This window comes from Ptiloglossa arizonensis, chromosome 8 (assembly GCF_051014685.1).
Source record: "Ptiloglossa arizonensis isolate GNS036 chromosome 8, iyPtiAriz1_principal, whole genome shotgun sequence".
Classification (NCBI taxonomy): domain Eukaryota; kingdom Metazoa; phylum Arthropoda; class Insecta; order Hymenoptera; family Colletidae; genus Ptiloglossa; species Ptiloglossa arizonensis.
The window spans coordinates 6,799,991-6,817,060 of NC_135055.1; the positions used below are offsets into that span (position 1 = coordinate 6,799,991).

The 17,070-nt window shown below is 35.0% G+C and overlaps 3 protein-coding genes and 1 long non-coding RNA gene across 10 annotated transcripts; 2 read left to right on the forward strand and 2 right to left on the reverse strand.

Annotated features, from left to right (window-relative positions):
• Positions 1–1,934: 1,934 nt before the first annotated feature.
• Repo (homeobox domain-containing protein reversed polarity) lies at positions 1,935–7,908 on the forward strand. The gene is made up of 4 exons (XM_076318050.1): positions 1,935–4,046; positions 4,666–4,744; positions 5,076–5,299; positions 6,117–7,908. The coding sequence occupies exons 1-4, from the start codon at positions 3,647–3,649 to the stop codon at positions 6,725–6,727; spliced, it is 1,314 nt and encodes a 437-aa protein (XP_076174165.1). The 5' UTR covers positions 1,935–3,646; the 3' UTR covers positions 6,728–7,908.
• Positions 7,886–10,657, reverse strand: Mterf5 (mitochondrial transcription termination factor 5). Its single transcript, XM_076318049.1, has 7 exons — positions 10,308–10,657; positions 9,972–10,190; positions 9,781–9,914; positions 9,287–9,599; positions 8,787–9,211; positions 8,490–8,714; positions 7,886–8,398 (listed from the first exon to the last, which is right to left on the reverse strand). The coding sequence occupies exons 2-7, from the start codon at positions 10,176–10,178 to the stop codon at positions 8,203–8,205; spliced, it is 1,500 nt and encodes a 499-aa protein (XP_076174164.1). The 5' UTR covers positions 10,179–10,190; positions 10,308–10,657; the 3' UTR covers positions 7,886–8,202.
• Positions 10,658–11,435: 778 nt separating this feature from the next.
• Eif2bdelta (eukaryotic translation initiation factor 2B subunit delta) lies at positions 11,436–16,900 on the reverse strand. Of its 2 annotated transcripts, none has more exons than XM_076318466.1 (7): positions 16,780–16,900; positions 13,763–14,183; positions 12,769–13,679; positions 12,555–12,682; positions 12,276–12,453; positions 12,005–12,185; positions 11,436–11,892 (listed from the first exon to the last, which is right to left on the reverse strand). In XM_076318466.1, the coding sequence occupies exons 3-7, from the start codon at positions 13,615–13,617 to the stop codon at positions 11,684–11,686; spliced, it is 1,545 nt and encodes a 514-aa protein (XP_076174581.1). In that variant the 5' UTR covers positions 13,618–13,679; positions 13,763–14,183; positions 16,780–16,900; the 3' UTR covers positions 11,436–11,683. The 2 variants fall into 2 exon arrangements, with proteins under 2 accessions (XP_076174581.1, XP_076174582.1); XM_076318467.1 differs by having other exon boundaries at positions 13,763–13,981; positions 16,780–16,891.
• LOC143150292 (uncharacterized) lies at positions 11,528–16,037 on the forward strand. Of its 6 annotated transcripts, none has more exons than XR_012993019.1 (5): positions 11,605–14,309; positions 14,380–14,836; positions 15,006–15,112; positions 15,186–15,455; positions 15,565–16,037. It is a non-coding gene; the product is annotated as an uncharacterized LOC143150292 (long non-coding RNA). The 6 variants fall into 6 exon arrangements; XR_012993017.1 differs by having other exon boundaries at positions 11,605–14,042; positions 14,122–14,836; XR_012993016.1 differs by having other exon boundaries at positions 11,605–14,836.
• Positions 16,901–17,070: the final 170 nt, after the last annotated feature.

The following is a 17,070-nucleotide window of genomic DNA, read 5'->3' on the forward strand; positions in this document are numbered from 1 at the left end:
AAAGATTGAAAGTAAATTTTGAAGAAAATATTCAGTACGAATTTGATAAGAATTTTTAGCTCTCTTCCAAAGTATAATTATCACAATTGAAACCAACAACCAAAGTTCGATTATAATAAACAAATTATTTTTAACTAATTTTATATAGACTATTTTGAACCGTGTGTAAAGCAATAGTTGATACATAACATTATCCTTAATTATAATGTCTAAATTCGACCGTATTATTATTTTAAATACATTTTTGAAACTTTTATCCAAATATTGCATTCAAGTGGTTTCCTATTGTTTGATTCGAACTCTTTATTTTCCGAAGCAATACGTAACAATGAGCATAAAAAAAGTATAATACAACTACTATGATTATTTATCGAACTGGAATATATCATATATTGCACATATCTTTGTCATTGTAAGTAGCGTTAAATTTTCTTACTTTTTTTTTTCATCGCTTCTCTATATCATTAAACATTGCAATATACCATAAAACAATAATTATATCGCAAATTTGGCAAACAATAATTTCAAAGGAATTTCGTTTAAAAATTTCCAATTATCATACAGATATACACATCTTTTCCTTTCTCTTTCTCGATCGAACATTTATATTGTTGTCCTGTAACGTGAATTCGGTTAAATTTAATACACACTCCTGCTTGTGCCAGTGCCAGATTTAAACCAAATTTTCGCGACTTAATCATTATTATTAAAGAATCGAGTTTTAGAAAAGAATACTCACGAACGACCTGACGAATTTACCGTACAACCCAATATTTACATACATCTTTTTCACCCAATAGCTCGCCAAGGTGTTTTCTCCAAACTCTATCAATTCCATCTATTTTCACACTGTCGTTTTTCTTAATAACGAGTATTTCCCTTAACGCATTAAACACTACGGTTGTCCCTGGGGACTCGAAAGTTACAACGATTCTTTACAAGACACGAATTCTAATACTTGTAAACTTTTAAGTAGCATTACTCTCGTTAGTAATACCATAAAATAAAAGTAGATCGACAAGACACGAATTCTAATACTTGTAAACTTTTAAATAGCATTACTCTCATATATTACTACGTTACTCTTATAATAAAAGTAGATCGACAAATTATCGAATATTTCAACTTTTTACACCACGGTTCGAACAAATACCCGGAGCACCCTTAAGTATAGAAAATTGCTGTAGGGTTTAACCCTCACAGTACCAGTGATTTAAACGATTAAGAGAGACCACACCTGGGTCCAAACGGACCTGTATGTATTTCGAACAAAGATTCCATTACTTTATGTTAACTTCCAAGGAATGTTGTCCTAACGATATAATCGAGCAATGCGAAAGTCTCTTGGTCCGTAAAAACCCAGGGGTGGTACAGGGAGGGTTAACGCGTTAATTGCCAAATACGAAAGCTAACCCTCTCGTGGATCACGAGAGTTTGAGAAACACTGCTCCCGTCCGCAGACGTCGTCGTGGACATCGTCGCTTTTTAAACGTCAGCCATTCCGAGAAACTCGTAAAGGTCGAAGAGGTCGCGTTGCGAGGAGTCCACAGTCCAAGCGTACGTGGAGCCGGGCGAACCCACAATTTTCCCACAACGGCTCGTGTACGAACCCGACCGCTCTGATTCCCACATGCCCCTCTCCCCGTCCGCCTACCGTTCAGCGAGCGTCACCGTATAACGCTGGAGCCCGTTCTCCAGGCACGCCAAGAGGCCCCGGGGGCGGTCGCAATGGTGGCACGGGCAACGCGTCGAGCGAGCGAGATCAAACGCCGAAATGATGAAACCAACAGAGAAAAAGAGAGAGGGAGAGAGAGAGAGAAGAGAGAGAGAGGAGAGAGAGAGAGAAGAGAGAGAGAGCAAAAGAGAGCAAGAGAGGGAGCACGTAACAGGGGGAACCGGAGAAAGGGAAGAAAGAAGTCGTAGCAAGGGAGCAATCGGTCGCGCAGGGGGTGGAGTGAGGGCAGCAAGAGAGAAGGACAGAGGGCACGGGGGCATGGTGAAACGGAAAGGGAGAAAAAGAGGAAGAAAACGGAGGCAGCACCGCGCCCGCATGTACCGTCCTCTCGACGCGAAGCGGAGGCCAGTAGGTGCCGCAGGATTGGCTGGCTTCCATGTGTGGGGGCGGCCTGGCCGGCAACCCGTTGAAAATATAAGCCTGTGTGAGTGTCGGCTGATTAGCCAGAGTCGGCACGGATCGTCGCTAGTGCGAGAGTGTCCCGGATAGGACCGCTTTGCTTCGCGACACAACCCACCCGGTTCACGGCGACCCGAGCTAAACGGCGTCCCCGCGGAGATAGAAGTGTAACACACCCGATACCACCATTCGTCGTCGCGCGGTCCTCCAAGGTCCTGGTTCCCTTCTGGTAGCGCGACCGTAGACGCTTCGCTCGCTCGCTCGCTCGCTCGCTCGCTTCTCGCGTTCTCGCGCCTTCGCCGGCTAACCCGGGCTCGGTTCACTTAGTTAACTCCGCTTAAAACTAATCAAAATTAATCATAACCCGGGCAACAATTGATCGCAATTGGTCCGGATTCCATTACGGCGGACGCGTTAACGCGATCAACCCGCGGCCAACCGCTTGGAACTTTTTTGCATAATTGCGGGGCCCACCGGGCGATTTCAAACGAGCTCTCTCGAGCGCCGCCGCGTGCGCTAAAGACAGAGAGAGAGAGAGAGAGAGAGAGAGAGAGAGAGAGAGAGAGAGGGGAGAGACTTTCGAGAAACGAACACCCCGTGGAAGAGTAGCGATCGCTCGGATGGTACCTGTTGCTGGCGAGGCACCATCGAAGCGACAGGTGACTCGCGAAGCACCTGGAGCATCGAGGAAGACACGTTGAGCCCGGAAGTCGAGGATTCGCCGGCCTGGTGCCAAGGACTCCGGGGAAATGTACGAATGGTAGAAGAGACAGGGTTGTGAGAGTGCTTTGGAGAACCAAGACGTACGAGGAGAGACGTAGAATCGGGACAGTGCGAGGAAATATCAAAAAGTCGAGCAGGGATCTAAGTGACATCCAGTTCTGAGGAAGTCTTTGGTCGGGGAAGAGTGGATCTTTCGAAGAGTGGATGGATCTTCCGAAGAGTGAATCGTCCAAAGGCTGAGAAATTTTGTGAGAACAGTGGATCTTCCAACGGGTGAATCTTTCAAAGAGTGAATCTTCCAAAGAGCGAACCTTCCAAACAGTAGATCTTCCAAACAAGTGGATCTTCCAAAGACTGAGTAATATTTGAAAGAACAGTGAATCTTCCAAAGGCTGAGAAATTTTCAAAGAACAGTGGATCTTCCAAAGGGTAGATTTTTCAAAGAGTGGATCTTCCAAAGGCTAAGAAATTTTCAAAGAACAGTGGATCTTCCAAAGGGTAGATTTTTCAAAGGGTGGATCTTCCAAAGGCTGAGAAATTTTCAAAGAACAGTGGATCTTCCAAAGAGTAGATTTTTCATGAGTGAATCTTCCAAAGAGTAGATCTTTCAAAGGTTGAGAAATTTTGAGAGAACAGTGGATCTTCGATAGGTTGAGAAATTTTTGGAGGAGTGAATCTTCCGAAGGCTGAGAAGGTTTTAGAGAAGAGTGGATCTTCCGAAAGTCTGAGAGAACTCGTGGGAAGAGTGTGTTGTCATTGTTGTCGAGAAAGTCGACGAATCCGCGAACGATGGACGGAGGCCCCTTCGACGATCCAATCTTCTCAGACTTCGGGGGCAGAGGTGGTACGGGTGTCCATAGCATTCAAGTAATGCTCGGTCTTCACGGAGGACACCACGCCGGCGAGCTGATGCCCACAGGCGGCCACCTTCACAAATTGGACTCATCGAATAGTCCACCACCGCACCACCAGAGCTCCCATCATCACCTGCAGCAACAACAACAGCAACAAAAGGAGCTGAAGGAGCTCGAGCTGGCCGGCATGTATACGCCGCTACCTCAGACCCAGGACGTCACCACCTCGACGTCAACCGCCGCGACACCCACCTCGACGACGTTGCAACAGGGCCTGCAACTGGGGAATCCGTTGAAGAGAAAGCCCGAGGATCCGATGAACACACTTGCCCCAGGTTCGTAACAACTACAGATTGAACAGGAGGAATACTTTTTATCCTTTGTTGCTAAAGTATCGAATCTATTCGATGTGGATTCTTGTAAATAAAATTAACAGACTTTAGAAACTGTAAAAACTACTGTATAGCTGTAGTCGCCTTGAATACTGCTCTTCTACGGTGTAAAACGAATTGGTTGGGTAAACAATGGTTTGCATAACGTTTATTTAACGTTTCGACGAGCATGAAATAGAATATCTAACATCGATGTAACATTATTAATAAACATTTTCTACTCACCTTGCCTTATGAAAATTGAGAAATATTTGTCGTTAAGGTAAGAGGTTGATACGCTTCCCCTTTATTTTGATCAATGAAAGCAATTTATTTGATAAATTAACGACCAAAAGTGAAATGTAATAGTTGATAATTTGAAGAAACTGGGGCAATTTTGCGAGTTGTTGTTTTTTTTTTCGAATTAAAAATTAAAAATTCTGTTTTTGAAATATATGAAAAGGATTTGTTCGAAGCTATACCTAAATAACGACACAAAGGAGAAATATTCTCGACAATTTCCATTCCGTGCGTTCTTGGAAAAATTAGGAAAAGGCAACTATGAATTTAATTTATCTTACAGTCAGCAGCGAGGCGCAGCCAGCTAAAAAGGACTCCAAAAAAAAGACTGACAACAATGGAATCAAGAAAAAGAAAACTAGGTATTTAACAATCACTTTATTACAAATCGAATACAATTTTTTCAAATATCATTGACGAGTCTCTCGAATAATCTTGGAGCAACCGTGAAACGTGATTGAAAAAAATAACCGTACCAATTGATCGTCCATTATCCAATCGTAGAAATATTCGAAAAGAAATTCCCTGTTGGTCCCAAATTAACGATCGTGTGCTACTTTAACGACAACCGAATACCAGCATAGTGTCACATGTTTCCAATTCTTGTAGACATTAGTCACGAGGGAGAACGATTATCATATGGTACCAATTGCGAGCGTCGCAAATGTTTGACCTTCGCGCAATAAATTCCAGAACAACGTTCACGGCGTATCAGTTGGACGAACTGGAGAAGGCGTTCGAGCGTGCGCCGTACCCCGATGTCTTCGCGCGGGAAGAACTCGCGTTGAAGCTCGCCCTCTCGGAGTCGAGAGTTCAGGTCTGGTTCCAAAATCGGCGCGCGAAATGGAGAAAAAGAGAACCGCCCCGGAAGACCGCCGGTTACATGGCTGCTGGCTCGGCGAGTCCTGGTTTGTCAGGTAATTGCAACGATTGAAACAACGATCACGAATTGGATACGTGCTGGATCGTTGACAAAATGACCTTGAACGACCTTAAACAATCCAGATCTTCGTCTCTCCTAAAGTTACGACATTACGTAACGAAAAAGTATATCAGTAGATTCCGTTCAACTTTCGTCCGAAACACTTTTCCGATATCGTTTATAATATTGACGATATAAATCAATCGATACAATACACCCTACGTACAGCAGCGATGTTCGACCGTTTTTTAATCAAACACGCGATGTGTACCGGATAAAAGAAAATACAAAATCGAAATCCAATTTTAACATTTGTTGCAATAAAGTAAGCGTAGAAAATGTTGACAAACCGGTGATATCAAAATTATAAACGTACATTTTCTAATACAATTCGAATAAAGTAAATATCGAAATCACTGTCACGATGAGTAGGAGAGTGATTATGTTTACGGGCTCGCGGATTAAATGCAGTTCTCAGTTATCATTAAAGATGGTTTCTTTCTTGGCTACGGTTACGTAAACGAGGAAAATACAAATTCATACCGGTCGATAAAGTGGATATATCTGAAGATTTTTCGATTAAAACACAATTGATATATTACTTTAATAGATCTCTGTTCGCTCGGATAGGATCGGTTACCGATTAAATGGTTTTCTAATCTTACAAGCTAACAAAAAACAAAAGTAAAAGATTTACACGTGCCGATGCTCCTAGTATCAAGGGTTCTCCGTTCGATTAATTACTATTACTTGATTTAACAGCAGAAGAAATTCAAGTTAAAGCTTTTCTAAAAAAAACTTTTATTCCGCAGGATCATTCACCTCGCTGAACAACACGTTGAATCCGTTTGCTTCTCCGACAACGGCAACCGCACCACCTGACGCTTGGGCATATTCACCAGCGTACGATTTGGCGCCACACCTGAATCTTCTAAGTCCCTCAAATTCTCCTTATTCGACCTCGTTCGGTGGACCGAACAATAACGGGTCAACGTACTCGTACGCAACAATGTTGCCGCAGCACGACGCGTCCCTGTTCTCTGCACCGTCGGGTAACACGATGCGTGTTCACCAAGACTATATGAATGCCAGCAACAGTCCACCGCCTCCTCTGACTCGCAATGATTACCAAACGATGGTAACTGCTCATTCACCACCTACTCATTTGGCTAACTCTATGTCCGAGGAGGAGCACCAGCAGAACAAGCAACTTGATTACGTGAGCGGTCTCAGTCCGGCGGATAAGTATCAGCACGAGCAACCCGATTACGCGCAACAACAACAACAACAGCAACAAGACCAGAAACAAGAATACAGCATGCACTCGCCGCAAGGGCGTCAAGCCATGAAGAATCAAGTAATGGTGAAGAGCGAGCCAACGAGCCAACAGAACTACGTGCAGCTGCCTCCTTTTCTGAACTGACTCGAAACCTCCGTTCTAGACTTGTTCTAAAAGACCCGCTTCTTCGTTCCTTATTCATAAAGGAGACCGAAAACTGACGCTTGCTCAGGAGTTTTATTTTCGTTCGGGTCAAGAGCATCGGGGGAATCGTCGAGTCTTGTATATAAAGTGTTCTTTAATTATCTATTAACACGATCAATCTTCGTGTATGTAAAAAAAGTCAGTCAAGTTAAAATCAAAGGAACGCATCAAGGCCACTAAGAGCTCTAACCATCACACTGATAAGTCAAGTCCTTTGCTGTTTCTCGGTTTTTCGCAAATCTGCGGGCACACATTTTCTGTCTCTCACACAGAAAAATAAATCGTTCCTAGACACGATTCCGCAATTGATTTTGATCCAACTGTATGTAGCGAACATAAAAGAGAAATGAGCTATTCCCGAAAAACATACTGCTATTGCTTTGTGCCATTTATAATTTTCATATCAATAAATAATCTCTGAGACTTTTTTTAATACAACAGCGGTACAATTAAAAATTTAACTTAATTCTCGTTGCTTTTCTTTCTTTTCTTAGTATTTACAAATATGATGTACATTATGGATGGTAAGCACTGGTAATCTTTTTTTAGTTTTTTTTATATGTATTTCTTGACCGCTGTTTGGAAAATTAAATTACAAGAATATAATTTCTGAAGCCTCCCACCCACTCTCTTTGTATACAGTTTTAAGTTCGCCACTTTTCCTCGAATAATTACACAGTGTACTTCCAAAGAATAAATGCTGCGACAAATTTACAGAAACTTTTGGAGATAAATTTCAGTAATATGTTTGAAATAAGCATTGATAATATTTAGTAATCTTTTTATAATAAACATGCACAAGTAAGAAGTACGAAATACTATAGGGGTAAATAAAGAAAACATTATGTTAATTAGAACTATGGAATAATCAAACGGGAGCATTCCAAGTGCCTTAAAAATGTAGTTTAGTGTGACGCGTGAGTTTTCATGAATGAATGTGACTATTTTTGTATTTTTCTTTTTCGTTCATCCTTATTTCAATAAAGAATAATTCATGTCGAATAAAATTTAAACGTCATGTCCTATAATGTTATATATATTCTATGGTGACATTGTTGTGCATTAAAACATACAGGAATTAGTAAAAAAAAAAATATATCAAGTGTTTACATATGCTTTTATTCTTCCTTTTGTAATGTTTATTATTACCTGTGTCAAAATATACTTACAGATAAAGATAAAAATATGTAATCAGAGATTTGCCAATATTTAAGCATCTTAAATAAAAAGTGTCCTTTTAAATGCCTTAAAAGTATGAAAGAAACCGGTAGCACGATTATTAGCTTGTACAATATTTAATATTCGTATGAAAATAATATTCAATAAATCGAATAAATAAACTGATAAGTTCGAACATTTAAAACGTGTAAATCAAACATTTTATTCTATCATTAAGTGTAATATAATTGACAATTTTAAGAATGAAGATAACGTAAACTATCGTGGTAATTTTTGTCATTGGGCGCTACCAACCAAACACCATCTCCACTAAAATGAGTCGATTTCTCCAACGCATACAAACATAATGCCAGCTCTTGCTTTTTAGTGAGGGTATCTTCTTCCAAATCGAATGTATCATTTAATGTTTCTAGCACTAACTGAACTTGACATCTACATTAAATATAAATCTGTTAGAACATTAAAAACTTCTAAAATTACCATAAAATATATCACATTTTAAGTTATATACATGTGTCCTTACTGTGAATAAAACATAATATGAATATTTGACCATATTTCTTCTATTGTATATTTTTTCTTTAAATATTTTATAGTTTTTTCTATAGAATGCAGTGAAATATTTTTCCAATGAGGATGCTTCATTAGAACCAATATAAATTTATCGTCTGGAACTTTTAATTCTTTGCTTAGTAAATAACACAGATATTTTTTTCTAGTTATTCCAAAATATTCGTTGTTTATGTATCTGGTAAAAATATGAATATTATTCACTATATATTATTAACAAATTAATGTTTGTCGTTGTACTGATTCTTACTTTAAATGCTGCCATTTTAACAGAAGTGTATTAATGTTCATGTATTGTAAACGATTTCTGACGCGTAAGTAGTTCAATCTAAGCATAATCTGTCTATATTTTATAATCAATTCCAGTATCCTTGGATACTTTAACCATAATCGAATTTCTGGAACATTATCCAGAGCATAATATCTTTCAAGAATCGTACTCCTTTTCATTGATATAAGTCGTGGTTCTTTGATAAGTGCATGAATTGTTACATTCATTTCTTTTAAAATTGCCAGTAATTCTTTGAACCTATTTGTTTCAAGGCACAAGACACGTGGAACTATTTTTACTAGGTCATGTACTTGTACACCATCTACTTCATAATCTTTGAATGCGAAGTAAAAGTTATTTAATGAATCTGGACATAGCTTTGTCAAGTAAAAATGTTTACTTATCTATCAAATGAATAAATTATTTTTTATTTAAAATATTTACTTTTGCAATCGCACATAAAAAATAATTGTACTTACGAACTCGTTATTAAACTGAAATTTGTTATGTAAAACATTTATTAGCTTGGACATTTGTCTAAAGCTTACATAACTTGGCATACGTTTTGTTACGAGTTTCTTGTCAGATATTTCAAGGTTAAATTCTCTATAACTTATCATAGAAATTTGGTAATATTCACACAATGTATAGTAGTTGCTTAGTGCATTTGTGTTGAAGCTATGTTCTTTAATATTAACACTATTAAACAAGTTGTCTACAACATCTACATTTGATGAAATATTAGGCATTTTTTTGAAACCTCTTAATGACTTCCGTATTATTGTTCGAAATCTGAAATATAAAATAAATATAGTAATGTTCTGTATTTTATAGATTTAGAATTATACTACATTAGATTATGTATTAATTCAGTTTGTGTTTCTTTATACAAATGGAAACGGACTTAACGCACAACCTAATATTAAGCAATATACTTTATATGTTTTTAATCTGTTATAAAAAATAGACATACCTGAAAATATCATGCAAGGAAACATTTGCAATACCAAATTCTTCAAGTAATAAAATTCTATTCTTCAGAACCTTAGGTGTGAGACTTAAACAGCGTGACAAATATGCTTTGTTGTTCAGGTTGACTTTTAATTCCTAATAAATGAAAAAAAATTAATTATTACTGAAATGGAGGTTACAAAATATACGTACCAGAAGAATTTTTAAGTTTGTATCAAGTGACTTCTCAGGTATTTTAGAAGCAGCCTTGTCTGACTGCATAAATTTTTTAATCGTATCATAATCATATTGTAAATTTGCAGGCACTATTTTGCACATTCCCGCTTTAAGTGAAACAAATGAACTTGGTGTGCCACTATATAACTTAGGAGATATTATTGGCAAAAATAATTTGTACATGTTTTTCAACCACTAATCAATAGGAAATCAATATAAGAAATTAGTTAAGAAATATAGTATGTATATATTGTGTGTGTATATAACTGAGATTTTATTTTCATCCCGTGATTGAATTCATGCGAAGGATACATTTTGGTTATAATTATTACATCACATTATACATTCTTGTAATACACAAAGAAACAATTCCTATGTATAAAATATTCGAAACTAACTAAACTTGCAAGTTATTACTTGATTTAAGTCTCTTTTTTGCTTTATCATCAGGGTACGTTTTCAGTGTCGTATAATTGAAAAATTAGGTTATATTATAACGTTGTGATGCATTTTTAGTGCAATGATAAGTTATTCTTTTCTAATAAGGTATCATTTCATTTTAATTAATTCAAATACATTTAATTTGTATAAATCTTGATTCATATAAATCTATATACTGTTATGAATGCTATAACGTATCGACAAATAAATATCACAAACCCCCTAAGCCAAAACTAACCTAAATCTGTTGGCGTCATATTTAAAGTATTCATAGACCCACCGCAGTCAAAAATTGTTAGTCTCCCTAGAAAAATGGAAGTTATGAGATGTATCGGCAGATCATTAAGAGCGAGGTAAAATATTATCACTCAAGTTTATTCTCTGTCAGTAATATTAATACCTTTATTCAATATTATTACATTTTTTATTACAAATACAATCGATATCGTGTAAAGTCGATTAAATCTGTTTATTATCTTTTTTCCAACTAATTAACAATTTTTTACACGATACTTCGAGTTAGATTGTTTCTTAATTATAAATAGCTGTATTTATTTCAACAAATACGCTTTAAATTTGTATTTTTTTCTGTTATAAGTCATTGATTGAAATTAAAGCGCAAGTGTCACGGTATCGTCACTATGATTAATTGGATCGAAATTTCACGAAACACAGGTGAAATTTTTAATTTAGTAAATAACATTAAATAGCATAATCACATATATATTGTATTTAATTGATATTTGTCGCAAACATTATATGTAATTTCATAATTTATCACTGCCATGATCAAATGAAAAGAGATTAAATTGATTTTTTTTCAATTTTGATTTAAATAAAAATTCAAAATAGAATTTTTTTTTTTTAAGTAGTCCGACTTCTAATTAAAGTAATTCTAATGATTTAAATTATTATACATAGATGATAATTTTAAATATGTATTGAGTATACAGAATACTATTGAATATGTGTTGGAATGTACAAATATCCAGTTCACGTTTCAAGAGTTTATTTTCAAATACATAACATAATATATAATAACATTAATAATAATTCATGTATTGATGTTTATAGAGACATAAATAAAAAGAACGCGATAGATATTTCTGCGATTTTGATGTACAATTCCAAAACTTTAGAATTAAAATAAATTTTAAATACATAAGTGTAAAGAATACGATTATCGCGACAGATTTCATTCGAGTTGGAATTTATTTGATAAGAAATACATTTGAACACAGCAAGATTTAAATCTCAGATGGTTTAATTCGTAAAATCACAGGAACGCTAGTGCACGGTAAAATTGCTAATTCCGTAACAACAGCTGTCACCAAATCAGCTGGTGTAACATCATATGTAATATTTAAAAGGTTCAATGACTTCTTAGTCTTCCAATTGGCAAGCAACGATTTCTTCACGTCAAGCCCATAATCTTGTATAAGTTCATCCGCATTGCCTAAAGTATTGAACAAAATTTTCAGAGACGAATTAACAAGTATTAGGGAATTAGAGTAGAATAACTATTCGTGTTAGAAACCAGAAGGAAAATATAAATCCATTTTGCTCACCTAATTCATTATAAACGATAGAATCTGTTTGTACACGTTCGCAAGATTTATGGGTCTCACAGGCTACTAAAACTGGAATATTGAAAGTTTTTGCCATCAAAGCAACTTGAGCTGTGCCAACTCTCGACATCACAGCACCGTTAGCTAATATCGCATGAGCGCCAAGGAAAACTTTACTTACCTGGTCAACAACAATGGACGAATTAACCATTAACATTAATCTCACAAACCATTTAATAAAAATAAAGTAAACTGCTATTTTGATACTTACTTCTGGCATCACATAACTCAATGCATTGATCAAAATATAGGTGCATTCGATACCGTGCTTTACTAAACGTCTAAGCTGTTCCTTCCCTTCTAGCCATGGTCTCCCATCGACAACAATAACACGAAACTGTTTTCTAGCTATATGCGCATCTAATAGGATTTTATGAATCAAGGATGAGCTGAAAGTAATATCAATTTTGTTACAAATATAAAATATATAAAAAAACACCCTTTTCATTCTTTAACATAATTATGTTTATCAACGATGTATAAAACTTACTAGCCATACGTCAGAATAACGTCTCCATTGGATATTTTTGTTTGAATAGTTATTGATATTGCCTTGTCAGCAAGGTGTATTTGTTCAAGAATATAAGTATCAATTGCACTACTTAATTTACTCTTTGCCTGGAAAATGGAATATATTTTCATAAAATATTATCAAGAAAAATATTATGTCATAGAAATTCATTTATAGTTGAAGAAAAACTTACATCAGCATCTGACAAAACAGAAGGCAATTGCGTCATTTGTCGCTTTAAATGCCTTAATGCATTCTGCATCGAAACAGCTAATGGCCTACAGTGATGTAAGTACGCAACAGATTTCTGTAAATTTGCTTCAAAACCTCTAATAAAATCAGCCTGTGATGGTCGTTCAAAATCTTGAATAAGTTGCTTAACAGCAGCCAAGAGCGCAACACATCTTGCATTGCTACCTACAATTACTTTCTTTGCATATTGTGTACCAAGTCTAATTATTACTGGGTGTATTTTTGAATTGACAGAAGGGACATCAACTATGGCTTTCTCTCTTTCATGATACAAATGTTTAAATAGGCTTATTTCGTGAGTATTATCTTTCTGAGCACTGTTTTTAGATGTTACAATTTTCACTACATTATTTGTTTGACTTGTAATTTCTATTACACATGGATTATCGTTGGTTTCTTTACTATTAACTTTTTGTTTCTCCAGCAAGAGTTGCTGTTTAGCTGCTCGTTGTGCTTTCTGTTTTGTTCTTCTTTCAGCACGTAATTCTGCTTTACTTTTCCCTTCATTGTTAACTTGCAATGGTGTACTTTTTATACACATATCTGAAGCTATTTTGATTATTGGTGTATTCTCTTGAGTCTGAACATTTTCAGTAATTATTCTTTCTGGTGTCTCACTACTCTTAGTACTGTCAAGATTTGTAGGTTTATTGCTTGACGTATTTTTATTCTGTACTTTGGAGGTTTTGCTTTTTAATTTAGTAAGTGCCTTAGCAGCCTTTTTCGCTTCGCGTTCGGCTTTCACTTCTTCTCTCGTTTTTTCGGGGATATTTATTTTATTTTCTGCCATTTCAGTGGATGCTGGCAATTTTAATAAAGGTGTAATTCCTGATCTATCAAGTTCAGCGGGCTCTACAGAATCCGTAATAAATTTATATTAATTTAAAAATACGACATTAATAATTCAATATTATTTAAATGTAAAAAAGACATACCTAGTAAAAAATATTTTCCTTAACAGAAATAGTACTTTCTTTGTACTTTGTTATAATTGGAACAGGAATTTGATCTTGTAGTACAATATTATTTGGGAATACTTGAATATTTTTTGTGGAAAAGTTTTTGTTGAGAAAAAATTTCATTCCCGTCGATTTAAGTTGGTAACCATGCGTGTGCGAGTTGAGGATGCAGCTTAAGCCTCCCGTTTAGATATCCTTTTAAGAACACAGCTGCGTTTTTTGAGAGCGACACTCATGATACGAAAGAATGATTACAGTGTGTATAATTTTTGTCCAAAGATTTCCTTTTTTATGTATGTCACGTTTATATTACGTTAAAATATTTTATAATCCAGTGTAGCGGAAGAAGTTTCATTAACAGGTTATGGGCCCAGATACTAAACACGTGGTTTTTTTTCTGGAAGATAATTTTCACGAATGGAACACGTGGTTTGTAGATTCGACTACGCGAAGTGAACACGTAATGTGAACTTTATTTTTCTGGATCTCGATACCAATTATGAGAATTATGGAATTGGACAAGGTAAAAATTGGAAAATTCGTCGATACGAAAAACTGGCTGCAATGGAAGTTTTTAGTACAAACTGTACTAGATACGAGAGACGCTTTGGAAGTCGAACGTATATACGTGGATCAAGTCAAAAGAAGAAGTAGAAGCAGAATTCAATTGACTAAAGAGATTCTGGTTACCACTCTGGATAAGAAACCTCTTTCATTTATAATGGGCTGTGAAAAATCTTGATGAAATTATTGAACGTATATGAGTAAAGGTCAGCAGATGCAGAGTTGACTGAGTTGATGTCAGATACAATGCTCATTACCACAAATGTCTACACATTACCAAAACAGTTCAAGCATTTGCATAGTGCATGGGATTCAATTGCTGCAAGCCAAGTACAAATGTGGAATCAGTACTGGTGACAAAATGGCAGATGAAGAAAGATAACACCAACTGAAAGATGCGCACAGATGCGCATAAAACTAAGGCAAAAATTAAGTGCTCAAAATCTCAAGCAAAAGGAAGGATATGGCATAAATGGTCTGGTAAAGGTAAGTACAAACCTGAACTCTTTAGATACAATCAAGTTGATTATCAATTCAGAATGTACTGAGAATGTCTGCTGGCAAGCAAAATACTTTGCAACATATGAGATGATTACAATAATATCACACATAAATAGGATCAAGCACTTTTTGAATAAGGTGATGCATGTTCCAGATATGAAAGTAAACCTATCGTTTGTTCATGCTATAGTAGAGGAAGGTTTTGAACAGATAATCATAGGAGACACATGGTCATTAAAAAAAAATAACAAGATCATAATGGTAGGCTTTAGGAAAGATAGTGTATTTATCCTAAATATAACTGTGTTGCAATCTAATGGTTTCTGTTTTGTAGATCGACATTCCAAAGAAATCTTGCTGCAAGTGTTGCATGAGAGGCTAGAACACCAAAGCAAAAGCCATGTAAAATGTCTTTTAAACCAAAGAAGCATTGAAGTCCTGTGCCCTGACAACTCAAAGAGATGTGATGATTGCACTCTTAGATAATTCCTATGAACTCACTTCTCAGAGGTATACTTATAGTACAGAAAAGTCTATCCAATATGAGGTATCAGTCTGCTTTAAGGAGTACGTAAATTTAGTCAGAACAGAAATTGAATGTATGGTAAGATCTGTTGTGTCAGACAATACATACTAAATATATGAATGTAAATTTTCTTGAGACTTGAGAAGAATGACATGGAAGTTAGTGAATAACACATATGCCTTTTTAGCCAACAGCACCCAAGAAGATGCATTTCAATCAGTTTGATTATAAGATGATGACATGGATTAAATTTGCAAGCTAAAATAAAACTTGTATGACCCCAAGCAACCTTCACCCTTCTAATATATGTCATCATAAACAGCTCAAGAGTAGAGCAGATACTCTGAATAGCCTCAACAGTTTTAATAATAGGTGAAGACATAAGGTACAAATTGCAGAACGGACAACGCTTATTAAGTAATAAGAAAAGTAATCTTACAAGAGGAAAAGAATAAAATAAAAAAATTCCGGTATTAATTTGAAATATATAAATATTTACAGACATGTTCCTCCTGGTCAATTATTATTGTAATAGTTTTTATCCATAGGAATACATAGCATCCAGCTAGGAACAATAATGTGTCTTTAGGTAATTAAATACCTTTTTTAGATACTACAATGTAAACCAAGAAATATTTATTTGTGCGTAATAAACTTTTATAAAAAATATTAATAGTTAATTAATCCTTATACATGCTACTTGAATTAAAGTAGATTGTACACAATGTAAAAAAATTTCATTGGCAATATATTTTAATTTTTTTTATAAAATATAAGATATTTACAATTACTTTATTGAATCTCACATTAAATATCATTCTCTGTTAAAATTTTTTAATCACAAATATTAGAAAGAAATATCTATAAAATGATAAAAACTTATGGAATTTAAATAGTACAGATTAGTCACTTCACCTCATACTTCTATGTAATCATAAATAATAATGATACAATTCGGACATATTTTAAATGGTAAAAAAATAATTACTCTTATAATTCGAACAATATAACATTTCCACAAATAAATTGGTGAAAACATTACTGACTCCATATAGAAAAACTTAATTATATACTTTAAATCATATTTTAAAAGTTAAATATTTAGATCACAGATGCAGTTCTAAACAGACTTGATTAATATAACAAAATATACTAAGAAACAATGTTTATTGTTAAGTAAATGTTAAGTGTTAATGTAAATTATTTTATACAAATATGAACATTTATTTAATTGAGTAAATTTACTCTTAAATAATATTATATACAATTTATTTGAATACTTTTAATTTGCTTCGTAAGTTTTGTATACTTCTGCCTTTTCCTAACCTATTACAAATGTCTTACGTATCACAAAAACCGTAATAAAATAATTTTTTGAGAAAGTTTTCCATGAGATACGTACCTTTAAAATTACAATAAATGCATGTTTGCTAACACTGCGTTGGTAAAGAATAACGTTTGCCTACTTTTAGTCGACATTTAAGTATCTTCTAAATTTGTCTGTCATGTTCTTTGAAGTAAAAGTAACAATTGGTAACAATATTTTCATTTTCAGGTACAATTTTAAGCTAATTTTAAAAATAAACAATTTAATTCAACCTAATGTTTTCTCCTTTTGCTATAATAAAATTGATTAATTTAATTATTTTAAATAAATTAAAAATACGATTTATACTGTTGTTTAAACCTAATT